Here is a 15,505-nt window from a genome sequence, read left to right as displayed (position 1 = left end):
CCAGGGGAGTCAGGGACATCAAAGGAAGGCCCATAGAAACTGCTAGACTGACCCATGGGAACCCAAGCCTGAATCAACAGCCAGGAAGCCCGCATGGCACCTACCTAAGCCCTCTGTATATATGTGACAGTTGTGTGGCTTGCTCTATTTGTGGGTCTCCTAGCAGAGGGAGCAGGGTCTGTCCCTGGTGCTTTGGCTGGCTCTTGGGAGGCTATTCCTCATGCCAGATTGCCTTTTCCAGCTTGAGTACTGGGTGAAGTGCCTGGTCTTATGGAGTTAGATATGCCATGTTTTGCTGATGTCTATGGGAAGCCTGCCCCTTTCTGAGTGAATACTGAGGAGAGATGGATTGACCTTGGGTGGGGGATGGGGGTGGGGATTGGGATGGGGAGGGAAGTGGAAGAAGAGGAAGGAGAGGAGGCAGCTATCCAGATGTAAAATAAATAAATTTTTTTTAAAAAAGAAAATGTCTCAGTATGTAGACCAGACTGACAACTTACTTAACGATATCTACCTCACTCTTCCTCCCTAGTACTGGGATTAAAGGCATGAGCTTCCATGCCAGGCTAGTAAAAAATATCTTAACTTCAGAAAAACTCTTCATTTTAAGAAATATAACTAATCACATAAAATTTAAGTAAAGTAGTAAGTGATTTAAATATAATTAGTTTTGTTCACTGTAGGAGCTACTGAGTATTATAACATAGTCCTAAAATGTTCATTTCGCAAAGAAGGTTAATTATTTTGTGCTAAATTTAGCAAAATAGTTAAAACTGCAATGAAGATTATAAATCCAAAATCTTAAGCAGGCTTTACACATATAGGAACAACTGGAGAATGTATATAGTACATGGGCTTCAGGCACAGAGCATTTGCTGACACTGACTGTGGACTCAGTTATTGTTTAGCTCTTGCAAAATTCAGTTTGTTAAGAAATTATACCCTTACATTGCAAGGTAATTAAGTGTTCAATATGGGTTTTTTTTTTGTTTTTTTGTGTGTGGTTTTTTGTGGTTTTTCGAGACAGGGTTTCTCTGTGGTTTTGGAGCCTGTCCTGGAACTAGCTCTTGTAGACCAGCCTGGTCTCGAACTCACAGAAATCCGCCTGCCTCTGCCTCCCGAGTGCTGGGATTAAAGGCGTGCGCCACCACTGCCCGGCTCAATATGTTTTTTAAAATGACATATATGCACTTTAAAATATTAAAATTATATATAATCCATGGGTCAATGGATAAAAAAAGACTGAATTATAGCATTCCGAATTAATTAATAATTGATATAATATAATATTTGAATAATGGACTCACCCAAAGAATTAGACATTTGAATAAGAATAACTTACAACTCAATCTACTATTCAACAAATACCCAATAAACACTCAAACTTAACAGTTGCTAAGCTCAAGGGAAAATTGTCAGTTGTGTTTGGAACTCACACAAGAAATAATTGTTCTTTTAATACTTAAAAGTTTTTCTAATAATTAAAGTGATATAACCCAGGCCTGAGATGGCTCAGGAAGTAAATGGACTTGGTGCACAAAACAGTAGACCTGAGTTCGATTCCAGATGAGTACGTAAGCGTAGATGGACCAAAACAAGTCCACAGTTGTCTCTAACCACTCTACATGTGCTGTACACATACCCCCCAACACATGCACACGCACAGCAAGCACACACGCAGAGCAAGCACACATTAATATGTTATCAGGGAAGGATAACTAGGAGTCTGTCAAAATTAAATGCTCAGCATGACAGCCTAAAATATCCTTCCGTGAAAACAACACTTTTCAAATTTGGAAACGTTTTTACAACAGATATGACAGGAAAGGCAGGGAGAACTTTGAACCAGGGCTTCAGAAAAGCTGTTCATAAAGCAAGAACAGTAATGAATAAGCAGTTCCAATGATGGCCAGTCAAGGTAAAGAACCAAAAATGTACTTTTTGTGTCATATGAGCAAAGAGACTGAGAAATTCATACCTAAGATTGCACAAATATTCCCTCCATTTGAAATAATGACCTTCAGCTGTGCTATGATCTCTCTTCCCCCCCTTTCTTTTCTCACTTTCTCTTTGGCACATGCATCACATGCATACACTGTAGACATACTGGCATTGGGAGTGTGTGTGTGTGTGTGTGTGTGTGTGTGTGTGTGTGTGTGTGTGTATGTACCCGCACGCATGCGCACCAAATGTAAATATTAAGTATTTTTTGTCAATATCTTTCTGCCTTATTTTTTTTTGAGACGGTCTCTCATTGGGTGAAGAATATATGGATTCATCTAGAATGGCTGGCTAGCCAACTCCAGGGATCTGCCTCACAGGCACACGCTACTGTCATCGACTTTTTTCCGTGGGCACTGGGGACGAGTGCGGGCCTTCATGTATACATAGCAAGCACTTTTCTACCTGAGCCATCTCCTAACCGTACACCAGTATTGTTAAAGACATCTTTTCATGCACTTAGTTACATTTTTTTGCAGGTTGTTATCAGTTTCTGCCCACTGTACCCTTTTGGTCCGGTAATACTAGTTCTTATAACCTATCTTCAGTTGGTAAATGATATATATGCTCAAAATTGCTGATCACATCCTTGTTCATCTTAGTAAAAACGTGGTAGCATTCTGTAATAAAAGATATATTTTTAAAAAATTGTAAGTGCATATGGGTATACATACAGCCAAATAAGTCTATCATCCCATGTTATTTATACTGTCACATGAAGAATAATCCAGTGGTTAGTAGTCACTAGTATGCCCAGATTAATACTGGTATAGAAATAGATGCACGACACAACTAAGTGAAAAGAGCAGCATGCACTATCTCTTTTAATAAACATTTTCTTCCAACCAGTAGCTTTGTTACAGCCAGAAGATATTTCTGATCAAAAAGCATTGTTGCAGGAAGAAGTAATAGGGAATTCTTATCAAAAAAGGAAAAAAAAAGACTTTTTCAACCCAAACCTTCTTTTCTGATGACCACATTTTTAAGAACCATAAGGAAACAAAAAGGAACAAATAAACTAAGTCATGACATGCCTCAATAATTTACATACAATTTCTTTAAAGCAATTATTAAGATATTTGTTCTATGCGCTATCTTTGCAATTCAATAGTATATTACACTTTGGATAATAAATTTTAATTGGAATTACTTGATCTATATTTCCAGATAATAATAATAATAGAAGAAGAAAAGACATGCATTTGAAAACAAGTTGGGGGACACAGGAAAAGTTGGAGGGAAGAGAGAGGGAAAGAAATTGGAAAATATAAATATAGTACTTACTCTAAATTCTCAGAAAACTAAAAAAATGAAGTTAAAAAGAGCCAAAATAATATCTATATGTGTAACATGTCTTGTACCTGTATTTAAATTTATTCACAATTTAAATAAGATTAAAACTTGAGATGATATTTCTGTAGCCATGTGTGCTGGTGGCTTATTAAAGAGTACAAACAAACAGACCCTCCAAACACATGGTTCAATTTCAGCCTTTACGGTGGTTTTCTTCTTAGGATAGAAAGATATCAAAAATAATTCCTTCGGAATACAACTCAAAAATCACATGATGAAGTGCTAACTTATTTGCCATAGTCAAGCTGAGTGCTGCTTGGGTAGGAAGTTCTCGAAACACCCACAGCTGGATACTTTCTTCACCACTTTGGCAGTGAACGCCCAGAACTGGTGAGAACGGAGTATCTTACTTTAGAATCCGTGTCTGTTCTACTTACAGGCATGGGACCCGTTGTGCTGGAGAAGTGGCAGCCGCTGCAAACAACTCTCACTGCACCGTTGGAATCGCTTTCAACGCCAAGATTGGAGGTATGGGACACTTCCAAGGAATCACACAGGAGCCAGGAAGCTCTTGGCGAACGGCTTTTCAGGATCCTTTTCAAACTAGCAGTGGGCACCTCTATGCGTGACAGGGAGCAACTGCTGCTGACTGCACGGTGCCCATGTGAGAGATGATGTTCAATGGTGGACACTTGCCACAAAACTCCAATGTCACAAATACAGTGTTTCTAAATAATACTTGAACAAAAACAAAAATGTTACCCAGTAGTGACTACAGAAATGTGATTTATTGATTGATATATATAGATATATATATAAACTTGGAATTGGTGCCTGTTCTTGAAGAACTAGCAATAGAAATGTCTAACCACAATATCTCTGTGGAAAAAGCATTTTAAGACAGCCTTAAAAAGAAAAGACACATTCCTGTATGTGGTGGCCAAGCTTTTAAAAGGTGCCTTTTAATTGTAACTGAAATACTGAACGGTAAAATCCCTTCTTAGACTCCCCTAATGTTCCCACGAGTCCAGATTATGTGTATGTGTGTGTGTATGTGTAGATAGATAGGCAGACAGACAGATATGCATCATGTTTGTGTTTTGTGTACATATATGCATATAAGCTCATATAAATTCAAACTGCGGCACAAGTATGTTTATTATAAAGACCTAGCCAACACAGTATTAATCAAAGTTCTGAAAAAGTAGACTCCACTTTCCAACTTGTAATCATTGTTGTAAGCAACAGATGATTGCCACAGCCACCCACAAATGGGAAGACAGCACTTTAATAGACTAGTGACTTCATCGTTAGGCCTAAAGATGTTCCCCTAGGTAGACTAAAAAATGTCAGATGACTACGAACTTCAGCAGCAAGGTGAGTACCTTGTTCCAATGCTCTATCTGTTAGCAAATAGTTCATCTAAAACTGAAAAGTGCCATTCCTAACCACAATAAGAGTACAAAACATTCAGAGTGCAATAGTCGCCACTCATCCAATACTCCCAGGGGCTTCCTCACTCAGACACAGTTCCCAGCCCTCTATACATTGCCTTGCTATGTCTTATAAATGCTTGTGGTCATTTATCTGCCAGATTGAGCATAGCAAGATGCTAACAACAACCAATAAAAGTTAGGCCAGGCGGTAGTGTCGCATGTCTTTAATCCCAACACTCGGGAGGCAGAGACAGGCAAATCTTTGTGAGTTCAAGGCCAGCCTGGTCTAGAGAGAGAGTTCAGGATAGGCTCCAAAGCTACAGAGGAATCCTGTCTTGAAAAACCAAAATAGATAGATAGATAGATAGATAGATAGATAGATAGATAGATAGATAGATGAAACAATTATAGCAAAATACTGTAAGAGGGGTGTTACTTGAAAGGTGAATTGTTCATTTTTAGAATTTCCCATGTCATATTTCTGGACCCTTGTTGATAGGTAACCGATATCAGCAAAAACAAAGCTACAGTTGGAGGAACCATGTGGAGCTGTGCTTAACGCAGGTTCCTAAGATTCTCTTGACTGCCAGCAGCCTCGAAATATGTCTGAATGCTTTATTTTCCTTCTTTCACCCTAAATTTCTTGGGCTCACAGTTTGTTTCCCAGTAAAGAGCTGCACTCAGGAGCATCCACTCTGATAAGGACAGAGGCTCTTCCTAAGGTGTGGAAAGAGTGTCACCCAGGAAGATCAGATCCATGGCTACCTGGATACTGCAACAGTCTCCTCTCACGAATGAGCTTGCATCCTCTATGGCTGGGATTACATTCCCAGCACTGACTGACCCCGCACTCTGACTAGTCATGAGGGAAGAAGTTAATAAACTCTGAACTCCCTCACAGCTGCTGGCCAAGAAGCTTAACTGTACTTCCTTAAAAAGATAAATGTATGGTGAGGATTCAAAAATGTACTAAGCAAGAATATTCTGAACTAAAGTTCAGCTCCTCAGACCCAAGGCATAAAGTTTGTAGTGGAAAAAGAAAAGATGAAGCAGCCTTTAGCATTTAAACTTGACAAAATTATGAAATTCTTTATGTATTTCCAGTCAGAAAACTCATGACTTCTAAGGATGATTTAACAGACACATAAACTACATGACAGAAAACTCAAGTTCAGGTGTTATACCAATGCTTTCACATTCTCACCTGGATACTCTCGTTGCTAAATTGGGGGGGCAGTTCTAATGTTTGATTTAGAGCCCTCTGTGCAGGAGGATGCTTCTAAATACAACCTAACGAGATGAAGTAGTATGTTGCCTTTGCCCTGAAAGAGAGCATACCAGCTTTAAATGTTCATAATAACTGAAAACAAGCCATGGCCATTCAGGACCCAGTACATGTAGAACATCATCCTAAGTTACCTGCTTCCACAAAACAAACCACATGACTTTTCAGAGGACAGTTTGCATTCCGTAAGTTTTAAGGCATTTTCCCACTGTCTTTATCACTGCGTAACTTGATGATAAACCTCTTCTCTCAGAATCTAAAAGTGGGGTGTGGAGAGGTAGCTCACTCAGCAAAGTGTTCGCTGCACCACACTTGAGGACCTAATTGTGTATCCTCAATACACATGTAAAGAATCAGGCACAGGAACGTGGGTCCACAAACCTGGTACTTGGGAAAGTGGACACATTAGGATCCTCAGAGCACATTGGCAGACCAACGTAGCCAGTCTTGCCAAATCTGTAATCTCTAGGTTCACTGGGAAGCCCTACTTCAAAAATTAAGGTATAAAGTGTCTAAGGAATTCGTCCTATACGCACACATGCATGTATGCATGCACTCATGCCTACATTTACATATGTAAGCACACACAACAACACTATAACACAAATAACAAAGTGATCCCAGAGTGAAAGTATTCTATAATAACCCAGATTAAATACAATTGGGTGTGTATTAATTAAAAATATAAAAAGTAAAACTATCGAGAGTTGACATGATTAAGAGTGTTATAGAAAAGACCCTGTAGAGTATTTGCATGCATACTTACACTGATATAGATAAAATATCTATATGTAAGCCTATGTACATAATAATGTATAACTATAAAAAAGATTTATCAAATTATCTTACATAATTGGAGGCTGGATAGTACCATATTGACTATCAGGATTCCCCAATAACTACTTAGTCCAATGGACTGGAAGTCTCACCATAGGTGAGACCAGTAATACCGTAGTCTGAAGCCAAAGCAAGGACGATAGAAACACAAGCTCAAGATTTGGCTTGCTCACTTATGCAGGCTTATTCCTTCTATTAATACACCCAAGCCCCCTATTTGTTAGGAAGGACAAGTCAAATTCAAGCTAGTTGGTCTTTCCCCACTGATTGCTCCGCCAGTCTTTGCAGGAGAGCCCATTGCAAGTGTACTCAGAAGAACGCCTCGCTGATCTCACTAAGCAGCCAATTAATATTACCTGAGGCCTAACAATCAAGTCCAATATCTTCAGAAATACTTGGGAAAACAATGTTGTTAAGTGTTAGAATATCCTAGGTCTTTATTTTTTCATAAAAAACTTTCTTTTTGTTTTTCATAAAAATATTAAAGGAAATAATTTTTAAGTCATATAATATCATGTTATTTCAATTTCTTCAGACTGACTTAAAATATAGTTTTTAGATGAAGAAAATGAGCTAGAATGTTGAGTTGTATACTAACAACATATGTATTCTTGTTCAGTATTTCTGTTTTTCTTAACTTTAAAAAAAACACAAAGATACTGTTTTTAAAAAAAAATAGTTTTGTTTTCCTGACAGTAATCAACTCAGGCCTCATAGTATCTAAGATAGCCTACACTGGAGTCTCATGTTTAAATCTGTGTCTTGGTAACCAGTTAAAAACTTGAAATCTTGCTGGGAAGAAAAAGTTTCCTTAAAAGCAAATTAATCCTGTGGAAGTATAATTTTAAAATAAGGGGCTGGAGAGAAGGCTCAGTGGTTAAGAGCACTGGCTGCTCCTCTGACAGAACCAAGGTTGATTCCCAGGACCCACATGGTGACTCAATAATGATCTGTAAACTCTCACTCCAGGAGATCTGACACCCTCTTCTGTCTGCCAGGCATGCATGTGATGAACAAGGTGTACATGCAGGCATACACCCACATCCATAAAATAAATAATAAAGCTTTTTACATTTAAAACAATACAAGTCTCAGTGATGATATTTAGTGTAAGCTAGTTTTTCTTTTACTAAATTATTAAATGTTATGCTATTGTTGTAAGTTGCCAAAATACAGAATAAAAAGGAAAAGTTGGCATTTGGCATATAATTTATGTCTTGCTCTATTGGTGACTAGTTTTGAAAGACAAGGTTAATGCTTGATTTCTGTCTGATAGGAATGAGCTTAAATGACGATTAATGACTAAATGTTGCTAAAACATCTTGAGAGTTATTTGAAGTGTGTCGAATACATTCTCATCTATTATTTGACTTGTACATACGTTGGCAGCAAAGAAATCCAGTAAGTTTGCATCCGTCTACTATTATAGGCTATATGGGAAATGAGACCCAGGTAGAGTGGCAACTTTGCAGTTTTTCCAAAACTGGTAAGGTTAGAAGATTTCTACATCTACGAGTCCAACTTCATCAATAGGGAGAAATTTAGAATTGCTTGAGTAACTTTGTCAAATACTCATTTAAAATAGACAGGAAGGAAAGCAAGATTTGCAACTTTAGAAAAAGAATAGAAAATTTAAAAAAAAAATTGAATGAAATTTTGTTCTTTTATACACAATGAAACCTCCTGTCTCCCCAAGCTAGGCTAGCTTCTACAAACTGGTACCATTTTTCTAGGAAACATTCACTGAAGTGTTGGTTAAAATATTTTCTTGGGCCTAGGGAGATGGTCAAGAGTGCCTACTGTCCCAGCATCCACATGGTGACTCACAACTGCTTCTAACTCTAGTTCCAGGGCTCTCAGCTCCCAATTCTGGCCTCAGAGGGTTCTTGCACACATAATGTCACACATAAAATTTGGGCAGACATCTGCATGCACATTAGAATTGAATAAATACATAAATATGTTTACAGTTTTTTAATGTATTCTTTATTCCCGTACGTTGTCTGCATGGCGTGCTTAGGTATTGTCTGCTGGAGACGAGTAATCGGCTTGCTCCTTTCTGCTTTGCAGGTGTGCGGATGCTGGATGGCGACGTCACTGACATGGTGGAAGCGAAGTCTGTCAGCTACAACCCACAGCATGTGCACATTTACAGTGCCAGCTGGGGCCCGGATGACGACGGCAAGACTGTGGATGGGCCAGCTCCCCTCACCCGGCAAGCCTTTGAGAACGGTGTGAGAATGGTAGGTTTCAGAAGCCTCTGGGCTGAGGATTTTCATGGGCAGACCTTGTAGGCATGCCACGATGCAGGCTAGAGGATTGCTGAAGCTCACGGGGGGGGGGGGGGGGGGGGGGCAAGTGGCCACTGGAAAGACGTCTTGAACATTGGCGTTACGAGTTGTTTCCGCTCTACAAACAAACTCAGAGTTAGTCTCTGCTATGACGTGAACGGTTACTTGGATGTTTAGAGACACACAGAAGAAATTCATTAGTTAATATGTGAACGTGGCCCTTCGAGAAGCAAATTCCTGGGGCGAGCAACTGAGTAGGTGTTCACAGTCTCCATTTGGTGTTAGTAGAACATCCAGCAAGGCTCTTCTGGCATCTCCCCTTGGTGACACTTAGCCTCCCTTCTGTCCAGAAACAATATTTTTCTATGGCACCAGATCTCTCCAATCAGGTAACTTAGCATTGTCTTTATGTCACTGGAAGAGTGGACATTGTCCCCAGAAAACATAGCTCCACAATCTAATAGAATATTTGCTTTAAATTACAGATCTTAAACTGTTCTAAATGAAACAGAAGTAAAGATGCTAGAACTTATCCCCCTGGAAGGAGGAGTGCCCCACCAGAGCAGGGCCTTGTCTTCTCCTACTAATGAATAGAATTTGAGTTACACAAAGTATATATGTTTCTATGCATGATATCATTGATCTGGCCCGAATTTCCCTTGCCTTTCTTACCTTCTCACTTCATTGTCTTGCAACATCTTCTACTCTTGTTCACTGTGCATCAGGACATTCTGTTTCCCCTGACTACCCCCAAGTCCTTCCATCCTCTTCTAAAAAGCGACATCTTCCCAGAAATCTCTATAAACCCATACAGGAATTAACTACAATTAGTCTCCTACTCTGTGCGTGCTGTGTTTGATAAAGACCAAGTCACATTTATATTTTGGCCATATTTTCCTCACAAAAGTTTAAGCCACAAGAGTGCAGACCATGCCCTTTATACACAATCATGAGCTTTACAAAACTAAGAGAATGGATTGAGTTCTGGTGAGCCCTTTATAAGTGTCTGCTGCATCAAATGTAGTTTACTCCAAATGATGCTACCACAATGTTTTCATGGATTCGGCCCAGACATGGAACCGTGGGACGCATTCAGCTGATTGGTGCAATGTTTGAGCAGGACTAAAAATCATACTGAGTCTTGTATAATTTTGTGAGTCTTGGTTAGATTTTTAGCAAAAGCCTGAGCTAGGCCATCTCGTGGCTATCCCGAAATGAATTTGAGGGAGAAAACACACACTTTTTTTGTAAGCGCTTTCTACCAAAAAAAAAAAAAAACGAAAGAAAGAAAAAAAATGATTGTGAAGACATTTTATAGTTCTGTCCATATTTAGTTACTTTTGTAAACTTTTAATGAATAGATAATATTGTAACTGGTTACCTAGCATTTTCCTTTCAAAGTGCCTTGATATGAAATGAAATGAATACACCCTATGTCATCTGCTGATTCATTGCCAAACTTGTGGACTACAAATTACTATTATTATCCCAGTAGAATGGCCATTGAGTTTAGTTCAAATCTTCCAGTTATGAGTGCCTTGCACCCATAAGAAAGAGCAACCTGAAATTCCTCAGTACTATGAAAATCCTTTTATTAGTAATGCGCATACCTTGTGGTTGTGGACATACATACAAAGAATGGCCAAGTCTAATAAGGAGGTTGGCTAACTGACTAAGGGGCGTGTGGCTAAGTAACTCAGTGCTGAGAAAAAAGTTTGTACATTTATTTTACTAGTAAGTTTGTAGAAATAACTATATACAGATAAATAACTATCAACAGAAATAAACTATAATCTTAATGCTTAAAACAGATAAAAATGTGGCACTTTGACTTTAGAAGTGTTTTTTTTAAAGTTTAGAAACAGATCATGTAAGAAAACATTCAAACCCAAAGGACTATTTAGAAAGAAATAATGTAGAAAAATTAAGCTCATTTTAAATGTAAAAAAATATTTTGTTGTGGCAAGTCGTATTCAAAAAGTATATAAGGAAGAAGTTTATAATAGATTTGCCCACCCAAATAGTCAGTAGTTGCTAAGTACAGATACAACATCATACCCATAACCACATTAACCTGCCAACTGGGAAACATTTGAATCTCTCCTTGGATCCCATGGGCATTATTCCAGGGCACTCCATAGAAATAGGGCTCATTGGTTTTATTTGTTTCAAAATTTTTGGAAATCTGCAGTACCATAATTTAGGGACTGGGATACAGCTCAGAAGTCAAGCATGTGCTTGGCATGCATAAAACCTTAGGTGTGATATCCATCACCCAGAAACTGAAAAGAATAAGGAGAGCATGATTTATTCAGCATTCCTTTGAAGATCTTCTGAGGATTAATCGGAACAAAAAGGGACTTCAGTTTTAAGATGAGCCATTAACTTTTAGAGTTGAAGTAGTAGCAAAAGCAGTAACTTTTCAAAGGGAAGATCTATCTTCTGGTTCATGGCCCACCTAAATCTGAAATGACAGCAATAAACCATTGAAATAAGACAAAATGGATTGGATAGCGTTTTCATGCCTTCTGTAGAGTGAAGCTTTCAAGTCAAGCCTAGTGTTTCTCATTTACTTCTGACTTTAACTAAATCTAATACCTTGCTTCCATTTCCTCTTCTAAAGTGGTGTGGAAATGTCCTTCTCATTCACAGAGAGTTTCTGAGCATTCAGTGAGCTAGCAATCCACAGTAAAGTCATTAACACACTGAGTATAGTAAGGACTCAGTAAGAAGTATGTAGAGAAGAGGTGTCTTCCTCAAGAGTACTGTTAATATCTGCCTTTAGCCCCTCATCCTTCTCCTCTAGGTCATGCCCCCATTGCAGAATTTCCACGCATCCGGTTGCTATTTGGAGCGGATTAGAAATAACACGGCACAGGTCAGCCCAGGTTCTCTGAGCTTCGTAGAGGTCATTTGTTCTGTTCCTCCTGTCTATCCACGCTACCAATTCCACTTGCTCTAAACAAAAGTGTCTGCAATGTAAAGCATCTGCAATTTTACTGTGATTCTGTCAGTGAGCACACTGGGAGTGTGGTGTGTGTGTGTGTGAGTGTGTGTGTTTCAGTTGCTCGTGTATCTAGTCTCAAATTGTTTATTTTCCCAAAAGATGTTTCTCTAGATAGCTATGAGTATACCATTCAATATTTCAAGGTGATATTGGGTAGTCTTTATCAGAAAAATGAAAATTTTGGCTACTTTCTCATGAAGAAACCTAAAGCGAAACCTAAATGTTTTTTCCTTGAGGCCTGATAGAATATACGTGTGCTGTTGAGTGATTTGAGGACCTAAGGAACAAAAACAGGTAAAGAAATGCCTTCAGCTAACCAACTAAAGACTTGTACAGTGACCTTACGTCACTTTTGCCCATTGGTGTCCTCGCCACTTCTTCCACGTCCTGCATGAATTAGAATGATTTATCCTCACCCCCTTGAAGCTTAGCAAGTTACTGCTCCTTAAGTATTGTAGATGAATGGTGAAGAACACCTAAAATAGCCCCTACACATATCAGCAAGACAAAATACAAGCAGAGAATCTCCAAGGATGTTTCAGCTGTGATTCATATAACAGGTGAAATACAGCCGGTAACTGGGAGGGGCAGTGCTACTTAAGATGGGAGAGGTAGACTTAGAGATACTTAAGGTTGAGGAGGTAGTATCTGCAGATATAAAAGGTAAGCCAGTCATGTGAGGACGTGGAAGAGAAACAGTCTATGCAGAAGGAGCAGAAAGCACCAAGAACCCTAACTAGCAAAGGGTCGTTGCAGTTTATTTCTTGGACAGAACAATACCTCAGGCAGTCGGAATAGTATGAGCACAAAGCGGTAGAAGTGTGAAGTTGGCTAAGGCCAGCTCAGGCGGGGTTTCTAAGTCACACAGAGGGTTCGCATTCTTTCCTGTGACAGAAAGCCACTGGATGTTCAAATAGAGACTTGCCATCTGTCAGGTGAAGGATGGAGGACAAGAATAGGAGATTGCAGTGGTCCCTGACAGAATTAACACTATGGCAGCACTGGCTAGACCACAGACTGTTGTCCAGATCAGACATCGGGAGAGAGAAGGATAAGTATCCAAAAATCTATTCAGAGGGGAAATAAATACATTTTGCTCGGGGCTTCCATGTATTGGATCATGTCCATCCTTTCTGCTCACTAATCAGAAACATACCAAATATTGAATTTCAAAATGCACCCCATTTGTTTACTATAAGATAAATATTTGACTCAGTAGGATGTAACAGTGCTTTCAAAGATTTTAACAAAATTAAAATTGATTCAGTTTAGAAATAATGTGCCAAAATTGTATCAGCGGAACTGTGTTAAATATACCATATCGTAGTTGACAACTTGCTTGCTCTCTTTCTTTCTCTCTGTCTCTTTCTCAGAATTGCATATTATTTGATGTCAAGTGTAATTGTAATTTTTAGAATCACATAGTTTGAGCTATACTCCATGAGTGGAAAGGTGATGATGATGATGACAAGGAGGAAGAGGGTAGAAGCAATGACGATGTCAATGATAACCTGAACATTTACTATGTTGGCCAGTCTATTCACTACTGCCCTTCATCTAAGCCCAAAACAGGCTCTTGGTTTTTAATCTAGACAATAGTCTTGTTAGATGGGCACTATTCCCCGAGTCTTACAAGTAGAGAAAACAAATCTGTCTTAGCTGTCCAAGTCAGAACAGAGGCCTCAAAGCACTCCAGTGAGTTCAGCAGTGTGTTCCCTTCTGTCTTCTTGGCCACATCTTCCTCTTCCTTAATCGTGTTTTCCTGTTTCAACTCTGCTATCAAATACACATTCACGCAGTTAGTTCTCTTATCTGAGAAAGAATAAGTAGATCTGGAGAGATGACTCAGTGGCTAAGAGCACTGGCTGCTCTTCTAGAGGACCCAGGTTCAATTCCCAGCACCCACATGGTAGCTCACAACCATCTGTAATACTTTCAGGGGTCCAGCATCTTCTTTAGGTCTCCATAGATATCAGGCCATACAAGCAGTCCACAGACATGCATGCCGTCCAGAAATGCTCACATATAAAAATAAAAGTAAAGAAAAGAATAGGTGACGAATCTCTGTCATCTCACTATGTATCCCCTTCCTTTTCCTTCCTACATTTCTTTCCCCTTCATACTGAAATGCGTTGTGGCCTTTGCTTGCATTATCCCTTGGAGCCATTTCTTCAGACCTCACCCGCTCCCAGCAACACATTGAGTCTGCTTTGTCTCATTGACCTCCAAGCTCTCATCTAACTTGTAACAGGGCACCCTGCCTGCTCTTCCTAGGCACCCCAACCCCTCATGCCCCTTTAAACCTCCATGGTGTTGTACTTGTTCATTTTAAGATCATCTCCTCTGTAAAGCTTCAGAGTCTGATTACATCTTCTCGTGTATTCTCAGAGCAGTCTTCACACTCAGAGGATTTAGTGAAGAAAGAATGAATGGCTGAGGAATATGTGAATGAATCACATGACTGATTGCAGGGTGTATTCAAAAACCACGCTTGCATTGCTTTGACCATATATAATGAACCTGAACCGTTACGCATGCAAGATAAACCATAGTGGTTATAGTACCCAGAGTCTGAAATGCAGACTCTCCAATTTGGAAATGTTGGTTATAATACCCTTTTTTTTAAAAAAAAAAAAACTTACTCAGGTTCAATTAGTTACCGTGTAGGATCAGTTTGTTCATCCAGTCAAGGAGGCTGTATGCTCCTTAGAAGCTCCCTTAGAAGATTCCATTAGAAGATCCTATTTTAATGCCTGTGAAACACACTGCTGAGTTCCTGACACAATGCCAAGTCTCTGAATGTGATAAGGCTTAACCCGAGTCACACCTGAAATGTGTAAGGTGCTAAAGATGAGCTGCTGACTGTGTAAATGCCATGAGAGTTCTGCATGGTCCCACATGCCTGGGTTTAATCAATTCGAGACTGCTGAATGATCCCCTGGAACTCTTTGGCTAACTGTTAATGTATGGTCGGCATAAGTAGAAGAGACTACCAAGAGAATATTTCCTTCATAAAACTCAAAACATAATGAGGTGGGAATCAAGTTCTTGTTTTATTTTTCTGCCAAGTACGTGAGAATTACCATTTATTTATGGTTTCTTTGGTGACTTGAAAGTACATGAAAGGGTTTGAGTTGCCTCGAAGTAAAGAAATGTGCTTAACTTTATCTAATGAAGGTTTTCAGTTTAACCATATATAAGCTTTCTTTTTCTCTCTGCCATTTCTTTCTTTCGCCCTCCCCCACTCCCTCCTTTATTCCTTCCCTCGGGACTTCCCATGGAGTCTTGCTTTATACCCCAGGTTAGACTGTGTACCCCAAGCTAACCTCAAGCTACGTCTTCCTCATTCAGCCTC

General features: G+C 39.3%; 1 protein-coding gene across 2 annotated transcripts in view; it reads left to right on the top strand.

Moving 5' to 3' along the window:
* The window catches only part of Pcsk5 (proprotein convertase subtilisin/kexin type 5), a 421,783-nt gene that overhangs the window by 170,302 nt on the left and 235,976 nt on the right, over nt 1-15,505 (top strand). For both annotated transcript variants that reach the window (XM_075973653.1, XM_075973652.1), the window contains exons 6-7: nt 3,734-3,822; nt 8,923-9,095. In XM_075973653.1, coding sequence (XP_075829768.1) covers nt 3,734-3,822; nt 8,923-9,095 — 262 coding nt within the window. The remainder of the gene's footprint in view (nt 1-3,733; nt 3,823-8,922; nt 9,096-15,505) is intronic.

Source organism: Microtus pennsylvanicus, chromosome 5 (genome assembly GCF_037038515.1).
Source record: "Microtus pennsylvanicus isolate mMicPen1 chromosome 5, mMicPen1.hap1, whole genome shotgun sequence".
In the NCBI taxonomy this organism is placed as follows: Eukaryota; Metazoa; Chordata; class Mammalia; order Rodentia; family Cricetidae; genus Microtus; species Microtus pennsylvanicus.
This window is presented reverse-complemented; position numbering and strand designations above follow the sequence as displayed.